Below are 14387 nucleotides of genomic sequence, written 5' to 3' on the forward strand. Positions count from 1 at the left end.
TGGTGGTCTGTCACAACATCGAACGGATGGCCATACAAGTAAGGGCGAAATTTGTTTAACGCCCAAACTATAGCCAAACATTCTTTTTCTGTGACAGAATAATTGGTTTCTGCCTTCGTGAGGGCACGACTCGCATATGCAACCACATATTCCGGAAAACCAGGCTTGCGTTGCGCAAGGACGGCTCCAAGACCAACGCCACTGGCGTCTGTATGAACTTCGGTCGGTGCAGTCGGGTCATAGTGGCGTAGAACAGGTGGTGAGGTAAGCAGACGACGCAAAGTGGTGAAGGCTTGGTCACATGCCGGAGTCCAATCGCGAAGGTCACCTGGGCCAGCCAGGAGCTTCGTCAGAGGAGCGATGATGCAGGCAAAATTGCGTACAAAGCGTCGAAAATACGAGCAAAGGCCGATAAAACTTCGGAGCTCTTTCAGTGTAGTCGGCCGCGGAAATTCTGCGACAGCACGAAGTTTGTCAGGGTCGGGAAGGACGCCGTCTTTGGAAACCACATGGCCAAGTATGGTCAGCTGTCGGGCGCCGAAGCGGCACTTTTTCAAGTTAAGTTGAAGGCCGGCGGTGGCAAGACAAGTAAGGACTTCGCGTAGACGAGAGAGGTGAGTGGTGAAATCAGGGGAGAAAACTACCACGTCGTCTAAATAACACAGGCACGTCTTCCATTTGAGGCCTCGCAGAATATTGTCCATCATTCTTTCGAATGTCGCGGGCGCATTGCAGAGGCCGAATGGCATTACTGTAAACTCATACAGGCCATCAGGCGTAATGAAAGCTGTTTTCGGGCGGTCGGATTCATCCACTGGCACTTGCCAATAGCCCGATCGCAAGTCCAAAGAAGAAAAGAATTCAGCACCATGTAGACAATCCAGGGCGTCATCTATGCGCGGTAGAGGATAGACATCTTTTCGTGTAATCTTGTTGAGGCGACGATAGTCCACACAGAAACGAATCGAGCCATTTTTTTTCTTAACGAGTACTACGGGCGATGACCAAGGGCTGCACGATGGCTTGATAACACCACGGTCAAGCATGTCTTCAATTTGCTCGGTGATGACACGACGCTCGGTGGATGACACGCGGTACGGACGCTGGCGTAATGGTGCGTGATGTCCCGTATCAATGTGGTGAGAGACGGTACTTGTGCGGCCTAACGATGCTTGGTTCCAGTCAAAAGACGCGTGAAACTCATTTAAAAGAGTAATTAGCCGCTCACGTTGTGTCGGCTCGAGGTCATCGGCAATGGAGCGACAAAAAACATCCGGTGGGACTCGGTTAGATGGCACATGGGGCGTCAGTGCTGTTACGTTGGCAGTATCGACGTCGTCGGCCATGGGGAAATGCACAATAGCGTCAGCGTCCACAGACTCGATGGTACCAATAGTCTCGCCACAGTGCAAAGCCAAAGTGTACGAATTTGGGTTAGAAATCAGTATTTCTGCAGCACCATGGTGAACCGTGAGGAGGGCGAAAGGCAACAATATAGGCTGGCGGCGAATGAAGACGGCAGCGGGTGTAAACATGACCGTCGCTTCGGCAAGCGATGCACATGAAAGAGGGACAAATACAGCACTGTGAGGAGGAAGGTCAGTATCTGAAGCTACACAGATCCTGCTAAGATCGTGAACTAGAAAGTCGCGAGATGGCAAATCGCACAGAACGGAGAACTGAACCTCAGCACGTGCACAGTCGATGACGGCATGATGGCGCGATAGAAAATCCCAACCGAGAATGACATCGTGGGAGCAACAAGTTAACACAAAGAAATCAATGGAATACAAAATGTCTCGAATCAGCACTCTGGCAGTGCACATAGCGACTGGCTGTACTTGTTGCGCACTGGCTGTTCTAAGCAATGGAATCGAAGGCTTCATGGTCACTTTCCGCAATGCACGACAAAGCTTCTCGCTAATCACGGATACAGCAGCACCTGTATCGACGAGCGCAAGGGATTTGATGCCATCAACGCACACTTCAATAACGTTAGCGGGGGAAAAACGAGGACTTTGATGTTCCGACGATGACGCAGTTCGTGCCTCAGGAACTGCGGAAATCAGTTTTCCGCCTCAGCAGTACTGGCACTGGGTCTACGACGCATGGGTGAGAGTGAGCGCCGACGAGGGGAAGGCGAGCGACGAGTGCCGTAGAGCTGTGACTGCGGTGCCGGTATGTCATCAGCAGCGTAGACTTCTGGTGGTGGTCGTGAAGGCATACGGAAAGGTCGGAAGTCGGAGCTGGGTCGTCGCGGGGTGCCCACGAAGGCCGGCAAGCGCCGGCGGCAGAAGCGCACTACATGACCCGGGGTACCGCAGGCATAGCATATTGGGCGGTTGTCAGCAGTGCGCCAAGGATTTGGACCCTGCTGCTGTGCACTGAAAAAGGGATCCGCCGGCTGGCGAGGCGAAGGCGGAGGAGAGAACACCGGCGGGCGAGGCGCTGAAGGCGGAGGAGAGAACCCCTGTAGACGAGGCGCCCGCGCAACGGCTTCAGCATACGTCAGAGGCGCGGCCACGGGAGCCGGCTGACACGGAGGTGGAAGAGCTTCGGTCACTTGCTCTTGAATTATCTGTCGGAGCGCTGGAGTCAAACATTGAGAAGGCTTCTCCGTGGTCGGCAAAATCGAGAGCTGTCGTGCGACCTCCTCGCGCACAAATTCTTTTATTTGCGTCAGCAAAGTTGTGTGGTTGTCGCCAATAATTAATGCTGCTAGCGAATCTTCCGTAGGCGGTGGGCGCCGAGCTAAGATGCGTTGTTTCCGTAGCTCGTCAAAACTTTGGCACAAATTGATAACTTCGGCCACGGTACGCGGATCCTTCGCTAACAACATCTGAAAGGCGTCCTCATCAATGCCTTTCATAATGTGTTTTATCTTGTCCTGTTCTGACATTGACGGATTCACGCGCTTACACAGGTCAATGACATCTTCGATGTAACTTGTGAAAGTTTCACCGTGATGTTGCGCACGCCCCCGTAAGCGTTGTTCTGCGCGAAGCTTGCGCACAGCGGGGCGCCCGAACACTTCAGCGAAACTTGTTTTGAATGTGCTCCATGTTGCGAAATCGTGCTCGTGGTTTCGGAACCAGAGGTTCGCGACGCCGGTTAAGTAAAACAACACGTTGTGCAACTTGGTGACGTCGTCCCACTTGTTATGTTGGCTCACCCGTTCGTAAGATGACAACCAATCCTCCACGTCATGATCATCGGTGCCGCTAAAGATGGCAGGATCACGCTGGCGCAACACACCGGAAACGATGACCGCCGGAGGCTGTGGTGCATGTTCCTGGGTGGTTTCGTCAGGCATGGTCGCAGCAGTCGGTAGCGTCCGGCTTCGGAGTTCCAGTTTCCGAGGTCGACCCCGCAGCTCCACCAAATGTAAGGGGGTTTATTGCAGCTCGTACGAGGGATCGCAAGTAGCTCTTGATCGCGAGTCCTAGCCGTTCGCATCAGCAGCCCGAGCTCGGGTCTCGCGGCGCAGCGGTGACAGTCCGCACAGCGCCACATGCATGTTACCCACTACAATATATATATATATATATATATATATATATATATATATATATATATATATATATATATATTTTCCCTATGGACAGCAGGTTCCTTGGGGCACACCATTCTTCATTTGATCATTTTCTATCGCCACAACGGCGGGGGGCAATCTCTCATTTTATTCACAGCAAGCTGGAAACAAAGGAAAAAAAAAAAACCTTCAAAGCCATTCCAGCTATGCAAAAGTAATCAGTCAACATTAAGGTGCAGTACATGGTGAGGCTGAACTGCGATTATTAATAGCAATTTTCAATAGCTGAGCCGTGTGTATGCCTCGTCAAACCTGTAGCATACAGTGCAGACTGTTTGTTGAAGAGCATCTCTTTGGCATTGCTTGACAAGTCCTTTTGACAACTCCTTCAGACATAGCTTTTTAAATGAAGAAATTAAATGGCTGTAGTGAAACAGTATGGAAAGGCTGGGTTAATACCATGCAAGTCAGTGTGTGACGCTACAGGCACTTACTTTGTTGGCAGAGTGGTCCTTCAAAACCTTCTCTGCACATGCAGGAGAAACCACGGCCACTGTTAACACACGTGGCTCCATTCTGGCATGGGTTGGACTCGCAGCCATTGACCTTAGCTGCAAGTGGGAGAAATGAACTTTTATATCACCATTGTGGAGAGCCACTTGCAAAGTTTTCACTGTCACCAGCCACGTGAATTACCGCACTTTGAATGTGAAGCCTTTGTCAGAAGAAACAAAGCCACTGGGAGCATGAACACTACTGAATCCTGGTTGCATCATGCTGCCGCTCATCAGGGTCCTGGTGCCGTAAAGTATTAGGGGGTGAGTGAGGACAACCATGTACCTTCTTCTCCAGAGCTTTCAAATAATGCAAATACAACTGGATGCTGACTGAACATTCCAGAGTCAACTGTGGTCACGGGGGCAGTGGCTTTATCTAATTTCATAAAGACGGTACATATTACATATAGAATTACTGAAACCTTCAAAACAAGAAGTAACCAGACAAAGAATTTGGCTACAACCAGGCCATCCTTGTGTGTGGTGTCGTATATATTGCTGCCATTAATTTTAGTTGTATAGGTTATAGATGCCATCCCTGAATTGAAAATATGCATATTCAGCAGGATGGTTGGGAGGGATGTGCCATTTTGAGATAAAGTAATAAATAAAACATCAAGTTAAAGCTTGATTGAGCCTGTGCCAAATCAAAGCAGGTTGTGTGACCAGGAGAGGTATTCTGTAAAAGTCCACCTAGTGTGTATGTCTGTTTCGTCTGCTGTTGAAATTCTTATTGGCTGGGCTTGGCTGTGCATCTACAGCAGCAAGGCACCACAGCCAATCAGCACTTCAGCAGCAGACGAAATGGACATGTCCTCCAAGTGGACTCTTACAGAATAAATACCTCCCCATGTTGCCTTTGTGCAGAAACTCTAGTTTACGATTCTGTAGCACAGGTGGCTCGAGAGTACTTACCAATTTGACACGTGTGACCATGGTAGTTTTCTGGGCAATGGCAGACGAAGGTGTCGCCAATGTCTTCACAGGTACCACCATTGAGGCATGTGTCACTATCACAGTGAGAATCCCCTGGAACAGTGTCAAGAGGTGTAAGTATAGAACCAAGCAGCCATGGGGATAAGACTAAAATAAATTTGTATCGCACTCTTGTGGCAGCTCGCTCTGTGGTTGTTTGTATGTGCTGACAGGGAGTATACTCACGGAGGTTGCAGGTCTTCCCTTTCCACGTTCCTTGACATTCACAAAGGAAGTCGGCAATCAAGTCTGTACATCTGCCTCCATTGTGGCATGGATTGGGTTGGCATTCGTCTCGATCTAAAAATGTAAGACTGCATTATAGACATCGTCTTACTGTGTTGGTGAGACTACATCACAAATGTGTTGCCCAGTAACGCTGGATAGTATCCAATTTTACAAAACTGGCTGACCAGTTTGGTGTCTTTTGCACAAAGATAGAGTATATCTTCCAAGAGTAAGTTCTTCTTAAATCCAGTTGGACAGCATGCATCAGCTAATCAGCTATGCAACGTGCATGCAGGAGTGAAACAGAATGACACTTGTATGCTTTGTGAGAACAGAATTCTACATACTTTTGCTACAGTGTGGGCCTTCCCATCCCTCTGGGCAGATGCACTTGTAGCTGTTGACTGCATCCACACAAGTTCCTCCATTTACGCACGGTTGATGAGCACAGTCATTGATGTCTGCAATGCAACAATGGCAAGGGACATTTAGCATGAACTAATATAATAAAATTTGCGTGCAGCATTCATTTCATCAGATCAATGTGCATAGATAATTGGTTCCAGACAGAAATGCAGCATCTTGTCAAAGAAAGACAGAAATCCAGTGACAACATTCTTATTCGTGGTTTAGATATTTCCCGCAAGCTCCATCATCTCATTTGGAGAAGCTCTGATCTTAGTGAGTGTGTTAATTATGTTCTTTGTGTACCACTGGTCTAAACGATAGATATGCTGCGTGCCCACGTCGCCCTAACCCCAACTGAGAGTTATTTGCACCCAATATGGCGTGTATGCGCAACGTCAAGGGCACAGATACGCAGACGCGTGTCTCTGCTGCCCCTGCCGAGTAGCCGTGCGGTGAACGAGCTGGGCGGACTTCGATGATCGCGTTTCATCTGAACACGGCGAGAGGGGTTCGGATACCGTGAGGCTGAATGGAGGGGGGGGGGGGGGGGTGACGCGGGAGGGAAGAAGGGAGCGGCTGGTAGCAGCGGCCGCTCTTTGGGCCGAGCAGCTCGTTTGCGAAGTGACAGGCGCGCGCGTGCTCCAGTGTCCAGCGCGGCTGGAGCCCCCGCGCCGCCACTTGCGCGCGTTGAGGCCGAGAGAACAACCGGAGGAGCGGCATTCCATTCTCGGCGCGCCGCATCCGGTTGGAAGCGGGAGCGGAGCCCACGGCCGGCTTCTGGGCGGCGGCGGCGAGAGAAGACCCCCGCCTCCCGCGTGCGCTCCCTGCATCGCAGGTCGGGCGACGTTTCGATCTTCTGCCCTTCACCCGCGCCTGCCACCCGCGCACGGAACGACAAGCGGGCTACAAAGAGCGCGCCCTCAACCCCCCCTCCCGCCCACTACAGTTGTTCCAGAGAATCGGCGGCGGCGCGGTCTCAACACGCGTCGGCTACTGTGGAGCGTAATTGAAGCGCGTATGCGCGCCCTGCCGCGCGACGCCCCCTCCCCCCTTTCCCGGCCAGTGCTTTCGTTTTATCTCCTGCAGCCCTTCCGGCGGTGTTTATATACACTGGCCACGCGCTCGTTTCGATGGTCACTGGTCTGGCCGGAGACCTGCCGCGCTAGGCCTCGTGAGGTCACGGGCCTGCAAGCTGTAGCGTCGTCTGCTTTGGCGGCCCTTATCTCGAGCTTGTCGAGGGGTAGGTGTATCGTCTGCACGTCGGTGCATTCTGTCCCTCCCTCTGTCAATAAGCCAACGCGCAGACTCTGGTCGGGTTCCAGAAGAGGTTACATTTTTCTCGCGGCAGGCGCGCCGCGCCGATCGTGCTCATTTAATGACTCGCTTCCTGCACTTCGTGCGGGTATCGTAGGTTTGTAGCAGGAGTCTTGGTTGAGTGTGAAGCATTTGCCTTTGTGCCGATGGTTGTACGACTACTCTTCTGATGCCCTCTTAACAAGGTAGTCCCTGCTCCCCTTCACCTGTCATCCACATCTCTCTTTTCCCTCTCCGTCCTGTGAACAAAAGGCAACAGACCACGTGTGACGTCTGACATCGTAAGGAAATCACAGTTCGCTGCCTCACTCAAAAAAAAAAGAAAGAAAAAGGAAATGAAAAACGTACACCTTTGGCTAAAGGCATATGCAACTCTATCAGAATTAAGGTTCCATAATTCCATTTGCTTGCACCTTCCCGCAGAACGGCCGTTCTTTCCCAAAGAACAGTCACCTCGAAAGAGGAGTATGCGGAGCGTGGTTCATGAGCCTAAGCTACTGATTCGCCGCAGAATTGACTCCCAACCGCGTAAACATCACGACAAGTGGACCGCCAAGGAGCAAACGATGGAAGTCCCGCGGCGTGCATTGTGCCCTCGTGCGGGGCAGCCGAAACGAGCGCGTATGGCGGTGGCACTCCTGCACAGGGCGGCCAGGAGGCGAAGGGCTCTTCTTCCCAGAAAGAGAGTCAATAAGCGACCGGGCACCACTCAGCGCGCCGCCGCTGCCACCACCGAAGCGCTCTCTGGTTCTTTGTGGGGCCTCGCGAGATTCCCTCTCGTACTGCGATCACGCTGCTCATTGCGGGAGCAGCCGCCGGCTCCACGGGCTACACTTTACCTCCGCCAGCACGGCGGCAAAGAAATGGCGAGGGAGCGAATGAAGCGCCACCGCCGCCGAGAAAAGGCAGCTCATTGCGAGGCTCGCTGTAACGAGCGACGTCGTAAAAAGCGCATTTGAGAAAAGCGCTTAGTGCGGTATACGCCCCTACCCGCGAGAGGCTGTATCCCGCCGTCTTGGCCTGCGCCTACGTAGCTGCAGGTGCGAGGAAAAAAATGATTCCCTCCCGAGCGCGTTTTTCTTCTCCCGTGGCAGCTGATAACATTTCTATTCGCTTTTGTTTGCATTCCTGAACGGCACTGGTACAGTCGAGCTACAGGTGCGGCGGCGGGCTTCTCCGGAATTTTCATTGAAGCGGTGTTTTGACGTGCGAGCTTCCCCGAAAATGAGCGCACGATGTGTACTCTGTTGTATACGTGATAGGACGAAGGAAAATGCTATGATCACGGAGGAATTTGTGATTGATCGGAATGAGAAAGAGGGAAGGAACCATAGAAGGATACGATTGTCAAAATCCAGCGATATATAGCTTCCCGGTAGACCTACTGAGATATGGCACCACATTAAAATCCTTGCGAGAGTATACATCGGGCATTGATATCGGGATCGATCTAAATGTCTCGGCAACACAGCCGCCCACGCAAAGTGGGGGTTCCAGAAGAGCCGAAGAGTGAGTTATGATGCTGCGTCCTGCAGCCTCACGTGTTGATGACTGGCGTGAAGTTTCGTCGTTATCGCCGAAAATGGCCAAAACAATTTTTTCTTTATCAGTGTCACGAAAAGTTACCAACAGAATTCTTACAGGTGCACCAATAACTCGCCTCATCCATGTAGGGTGACATTGCCGCATTCACTTACCAGAACGTCCAACTCCACCGTATGACTCTAAGCAGTTAGGAAAAGCCAACTTCAAAAGCAACATAGCGCATGGCCGCTTTGGTGATACGCCAAGTTCGGCATGTCGCGAATGAATGGTATATTTTGTTCTAAATGTGTATCTGAAGTTCTTGTGCTTTTGCACCTCTACACTTCCTTTACTGCATTAAAATCTGGCCGTACACATAACGAAATTCGATGTATCCGAGCAAGCTTCAATGGCTTTTTACGGGGGGATAATCTTCGGAATATGCCGCATAAGATGTGTTTTTCTCTGAGGCAGACCGGGAGGAAAACACTTTTAATCGTCGCAGGCAGGGCATGGAAAAAGTTTGAGCCCCGTTTGATTCACCGGCACCAACTAATAAAGCGGTTCACAGCAGTTAAACGTGAAAGCCGTGTTCATGCCAACAGTCTCTGCGGAGCTTCCGCTGACTTACTATACCGACCTTACGATTGTACGCCCGTGAGCAAAAAAGAAAAAGTATACAGACCAGGGATTCCACGATAAAGCGTATTTTCTTCTCCGCCTATGACTGTAACTTTAAATCGAGCTAGGGTGGTTGCATGATAAAAACGACGTACAGCGCGAAGGACAAGGCCGGCCAGTGTATGTCGTCCGTCGCCCTCCTTGTCCTTCGTGCTGTACGTCGTTGAAATTGAGGTCTGTATTTAAAGACAACTTGGCATTGCGAACTTTCAAGGACACTCGCAAATTTCAGTTTGTGCGTCTGAATGACAAATAAATTCAGCTTTTTTTTTCCTCCCCGCAAAGTCGGAACAAGAGTACACGCTTACTCTCGTGACAGTAGCGGCCCGTGTATCCGGCGTCGCAGACGCAGCTCGACGTGGCCGCCGCCGCCGCGCTGCCGGTGGCGACGCAGCGGCCGTGCGGGCCGCACACCGAGGCCCCGCCGCCGTGCTCTTCGACGGCCGCACAGCCCTGCAGGGAGGCCGGGGGCGAGCACGGCTGGCCGCCGGGACCGCCGCACGGTCTGTCCTGCGTGCAGTTCTTGCCCTGCGAGGAACGCGGCGCGAGCAGGGGTCAGGGGTGCGAACTCCCTTCGGGAACTAATGCAGGAAAAGGGGTCAGACGCTGCCCTCAAAGGTGTATGCCGAAATGTTTCCTAGCCACGTATTTTCGTATGTTACGTTGTATGGATTGGAGGCACTGCGGTGGCAAAAATAGAAAAAAAAAGAAAAAGCGGGATTATGGGACGGTACGACCAGCGAAGGCAGAGGGAAGTTTCAACAGGCGCCAGCCAATGAGAAGCTTGATGGTGCGAACGCACGTGACTTACTGGCACGCGTCATTCGCGTTAATTCTTTTTGTTTTTTTTAGACATTTAAGGTTAAGGGTATTGACCAATGGAACAAACCAAAAGCGCACACAAGGGCGTAAGAATTTTTCGAAACATCGCCGGAATCATCTTAGGGACCCTGGACTGAGAGTTCCTCCCACACTGCTCTCGCCATTCAAATATTATTAATAAAGATGCTTTACTCTCTCGCTGTACGTTTTTACACCATTAGGGGTACTTTGATTTCATGGATAACACCACAATAATTCTGCCAACATTTTTACGGTGCTGCGCGTTGGAACGCGGCCTGCTCAGACTGGAGCGCCCTGAGAACACGCCTTGTATCCGAGGCTACACTGTCGCACAACGTAAGCGTTGGCCCCCTCTCACTGGTTTTACTTGTGTAAAAGTGGAGCTTTGACTCCGGATAAGCGACCACTGAGCCCTTTCGCGGCTTTGTCAGGACGCTGCGGGGATGTATACGCTACACTCTAAAAAAAAACACACACACACTTCAAGGTCTAAATATCTTGTTCCGGGGTTGATAGCCTTTCGGAGTGTTAGGGGCACCACGAGCAAAGGGTGCTTGCATGGATGTAAGAAACAAACAAAACGAAAAAAGCACCCTCGTTTCACTCCTAAGTGTGTTTGACATTCTTATGCGTCGGCGTTCAATTACGCGTATATACCTGGTAGCGGTCGGTGCAGTGGCAGTAGTAGTCGTGCGAGCCGAGGCTGAAGCAGGAGGCGCCGTGCGCGCACGGGTTCGGGTGGCAAGGGTCCTCGTCACGTTCGCAGCGCGCGCCTCCGTAGCCCACGGGGCAGATGCACCGGAAGCCCGGAGGCTGCGGGGAGGCCACGCAGTCGCCGCCGTTCTGGCACGGACGCGCCAGGCAGCCGCTCAGCTCCTGCGCGACCACAGATATATACCGTCACTATTTAGCGAAAGGAACTTCAAAGGATCTTAGAGTGGAAAGTTAGGCGAGTTGGTGTACATTCATAATGGGAACAGCGCTAACAAGACGACGACGGAGTGAAAGGACACAGGTCAGGGCTCGTCCTGTGTCCTTTCACTCCGTCGTCGTCTTGTTCGCGCTGTTTCCATTATGAATTCAAAGGATCTATTGAGTATCATGCACGCTGTTCCGTTGGGCGGTCTTTGTGCATTACACCTGTGAACTGACAGAAGACGTACGTGTTTTTTATCGTTTATCTCGTGATTTATTGTTTGATTGCACCCAATAACAGAAGTGCGCTCCTGGGACTACTTGAAGGGGTCGACATACAGTGCTTATAGTGCTTATATATAGACGCGTACGCAATATGTTAGAAGGTAAAGGGAAACAGAGCATATTACGTGCCGCGTGATGTAAGCGTGACCTTTTTAGACGGTAAACGAATAAATGTTGGGGGACAGTTGGCGTCAGTGGTCTATGCACCCCTATCTCCTGTCTGTCATTTCCGTTATCGCTGTTTGTCGACACCGAGATTGGGGTGAGTTACGGGCGATGCCAAAAAGGTACCACGAATATGAGAATGAGATAAAATTGAGGCGTTAGGCCTAACGTCACCATGTGGCATTGCGTGCATACGTATGTGCGAATCGGGGGCAAGTGCGTCGCGATGTGTCACGTTCGTGTCCATGCAGTGCTTGGTACTGATCAGCAATCTGTGTCTCGGGGCTTACTAAAGACAATATTTAGAACACACCACTATATTCAACGGCTTATACATGTATATGTATACAGGTACGAAGCTTCCGCCTCTCGATATATTCCTGTAATTGCATGCAGGTAAGTCAATGCAAGGACTTGCAAGTGTGGAAACTTAGGCTGCAATTTGCAGGGAGCTGACAGTGAACTGCATTTTATAGACGACGCCAAGTCCCTGGCTCGCTCCGAAGTTGGGGAAACGCAGCCCGAAGTTGAGCTGCAGCGGAGAGTCGCATGCGGTGGGGAGAAGTGGCAGCGCAGTAGATATAGAAGTAAGGGTAGAACTATATGCCTAATTACCGGAGGCTCGTCGAATGAAAACTGTAAAGGGACGCCTCACGGTAACGCTTATTAACGCGACAGTTTTCCAACAGTGTAAATTTCGTTTATTCCGTGTTTTCTTCTGCCCGTGTCGCTCGAGCGAAGCTCATTCGACAAAGCGACACGCTTAAGTTCGACTATAGCTACAGCTTTTGTCGTCACACGAGTGTACTCATTCGACCAGCACTAACATCTGCAAGTGACAATATATGAGAGAGAAGGGAAGAAGGAGAGGCAGGGAGGTTAACCACACTGAGTCCTGTTTGCTACCCTACACGTGTGGAGGGGAATGGGAAGCTAAAGAGAGAGAGAGGAAACGTGAATCTATACCGCACTTTCACATTGCACTAAGTATATACGAGGCGTTACACGTTACCTGGCATCGGGATCCGGTCCAGCCGGGCGCGCAGGCGCAGGCCCAGGTGCCGTTGCGCTGGACGCAGCTGCCGCCGTTGAGGCAGGCGGCCGGCAGGCAGCCCTGCGGCCCGCGGCCCAGCTCGCAGTTGGTGCCGGAGAAGCCCGGCCGGCAGCGGCACAGGTAGTGCTGCGGCCCCGCCGTGTGCTCGCACGTGCCGCCGTTCATGCACGGCTCGTGGGTGCCGCAGTAGTTCAGGTCCTGGTCGCACAGGATGCCGCCCCAGTTCAGGTCGCAGATGCACTGCGCGCGCGGAGCGGGGTTCGATCTCTGGAACTCGTATGCGTGTGTGGCTCGCGAACGTGTATACACACGCAAGGAATGCTCGCACACAAGAGGAAGCGAGAACGAGCCACGGTGTTCCCCGCGCCGTCCGCTAAACCGATCCAACCAGAACGTGACACCCTGATAGCAGTGCAAGAGTGGAAGGGAGCAATCGGGCCAACTATACTGTATAGACTCCTCCATCGCCACGGCTGGCATGGCGATAGAGGGAGCTTGCGTTACAGCCAGATGTCGCACCTGTAAGGCTTCCATCTCCTCAGCTTTTTCGCTCTCTGGTATTCCTTGCTTATTAAGAGCTCTATAGGTGGTGGCGTACCTCCGTTTCAGATTGATTGATTGATTGATTGATTGATTGATTGATTGATTGATTGATTGATTGATTGATTGATTGATTGATTTGAATCTGGACGGCGACGAACGTGGTAATGTACGCCTCCGCGGGTGAATTTTCAATTTTATTCACTTTTACTCGCCGACTATATTGGGAACTCATTCGTCCAGTTCACTCGGGTACGCCTTGCTGCGACTACGGGGAACATGGTGAGGTCCTGTTCCGGGTGTCACCTGAGTTTACGTTCGTTTGCGCAAAGAATACTCACAGGCCCAGATGTGTCAACGCGAAACCTTGCAGATAGCGATCCAGGCTCAGTGTGAACACTAATACAGCGAGACTGATAAATTTTGTCTTGCGAAACCCAGAAAGCCGCGTGATTAAACGAAGTTGCAGGTAATCTTGACAAATGCGCTTGAGTGCAATAGGAAGAGCGGAGCATCATTGGAAGGGCCTTTATGCAAACCTCTGCAGGCTCCACCCTCCTTCGATCTCTCCGTTCTTGAACTAAGGGTTTTCTCTCTCTGCGGGCTCTCGGTAGTGATCTCTGTGAACGCACCGCAGCGTCAGATAAAGCTAACTGCGTACATACGGAAATCCGTGTGGGCTGCTACAGCTCACCTGCCAGGGCGTGTTGTTGCAGTATCCGTGCCGGCAGCCCGGGTAGGGGGCGCAGTGGTCGCACAGCTCGGACTTCCAGCCCGGCCGGCAGACGCACTCGCCGGGCCGCTCGCAGTACCCGTGCACGGGGTGGCATCCGCGGCGGCACACGGGCGTCTCGCACGTGGCGCCCGACCAGCCCGGCCGGCACAGCTTGGAGCCGTCGCGCGAGCACCGGTAGTGGCCGAAGCGGTCGTCGCGCGGCTTGCACAGCGTCCAGCAGCTCGGCCCGTAGTAGTTGGCCGCGCACGTGACCCGTATGCGGTACGAGAGCTGCGCGGCTCGGCCCGGGTGCCGCAGCGTGTGCCACTCCTCGCTGGGCAGCACCAGGCCCGAGTAGGCGAGCCGCTCGATAGGCCGGTCCACGTCTGCGGGACACACAAAAAGGGGTTTAGTAGTGTGGTTTGCTGGGCCAGTTGGCGCGTGGTGAACATATAAGGGGTTCCAGCAAGTACGGAGGCGAGCACAAGTCGCCACTGATAGCCACCTAGCGGGCGCTTCCAACAGTACGCGCGGGAGCAGTAGCAGACGACAACCCTTTGCAGCAAGAATGGCTGAAGTTCGCAGCCGCGATTTCTCCTTTGTTCGGGCTGCTGCTTCTGTCCTGTCCGTTTCTTTTTACTTATGCTCGCG

At 52.2% G+C, this 14387-nt stretch overlaps 1 protein-coding gene across 1 annotated transcript in view; it reads right to left on the reverse strand.

Moving 5' to 3' along the window:
* Positions 1–14387, reverse strand: part of Ser (protein serrate) — a 122185-nt gene that overhangs the window by 12413 nt on the left and 95385 nt on the right. Inside the window, exons 3-10 of the mRNA XM_050180408.2 lie at positions 13716–14122; positions 12440–12721; positions 10720–10938; positions 9528–9747; positions 5640–5753; positions 5251–5364; positions 5005–5118; positions 4027–4143 (exon numbers count right to left, since the gene is read on the reverse strand). Of these exons, the coding sequence (XP_050036365.2) occupies positions 4027–4143; positions 5005–5118; positions 5251–5364; positions 5640–5753; positions 9528–9747; positions 10720–10938; positions 12440–12721; positions 13716–14122 (1587 nt within the window). The remainder of the gene's footprint in view (positions 1–4026; positions 4144–5004; positions 5119–5250; positions 5365–5639; positions 5754–9527; positions 9748–10719; positions 10939–12439; positions 12722–13715; positions 14123–14387) is intronic.

Source organism: Dermacentor andersoni, chromosome 7 (assembly GCF_023375885.2).
Source record: "Dermacentor andersoni chromosome 7, qqDerAnde1_hic_scaffold, whole genome shotgun sequence".
Classification (NCBI taxonomy): domain Eukaryota; kingdom Metazoa; phylum Arthropoda; class Arachnida; order Ixodida; family Ixodidae; genus Dermacentor; species Dermacentor andersoni.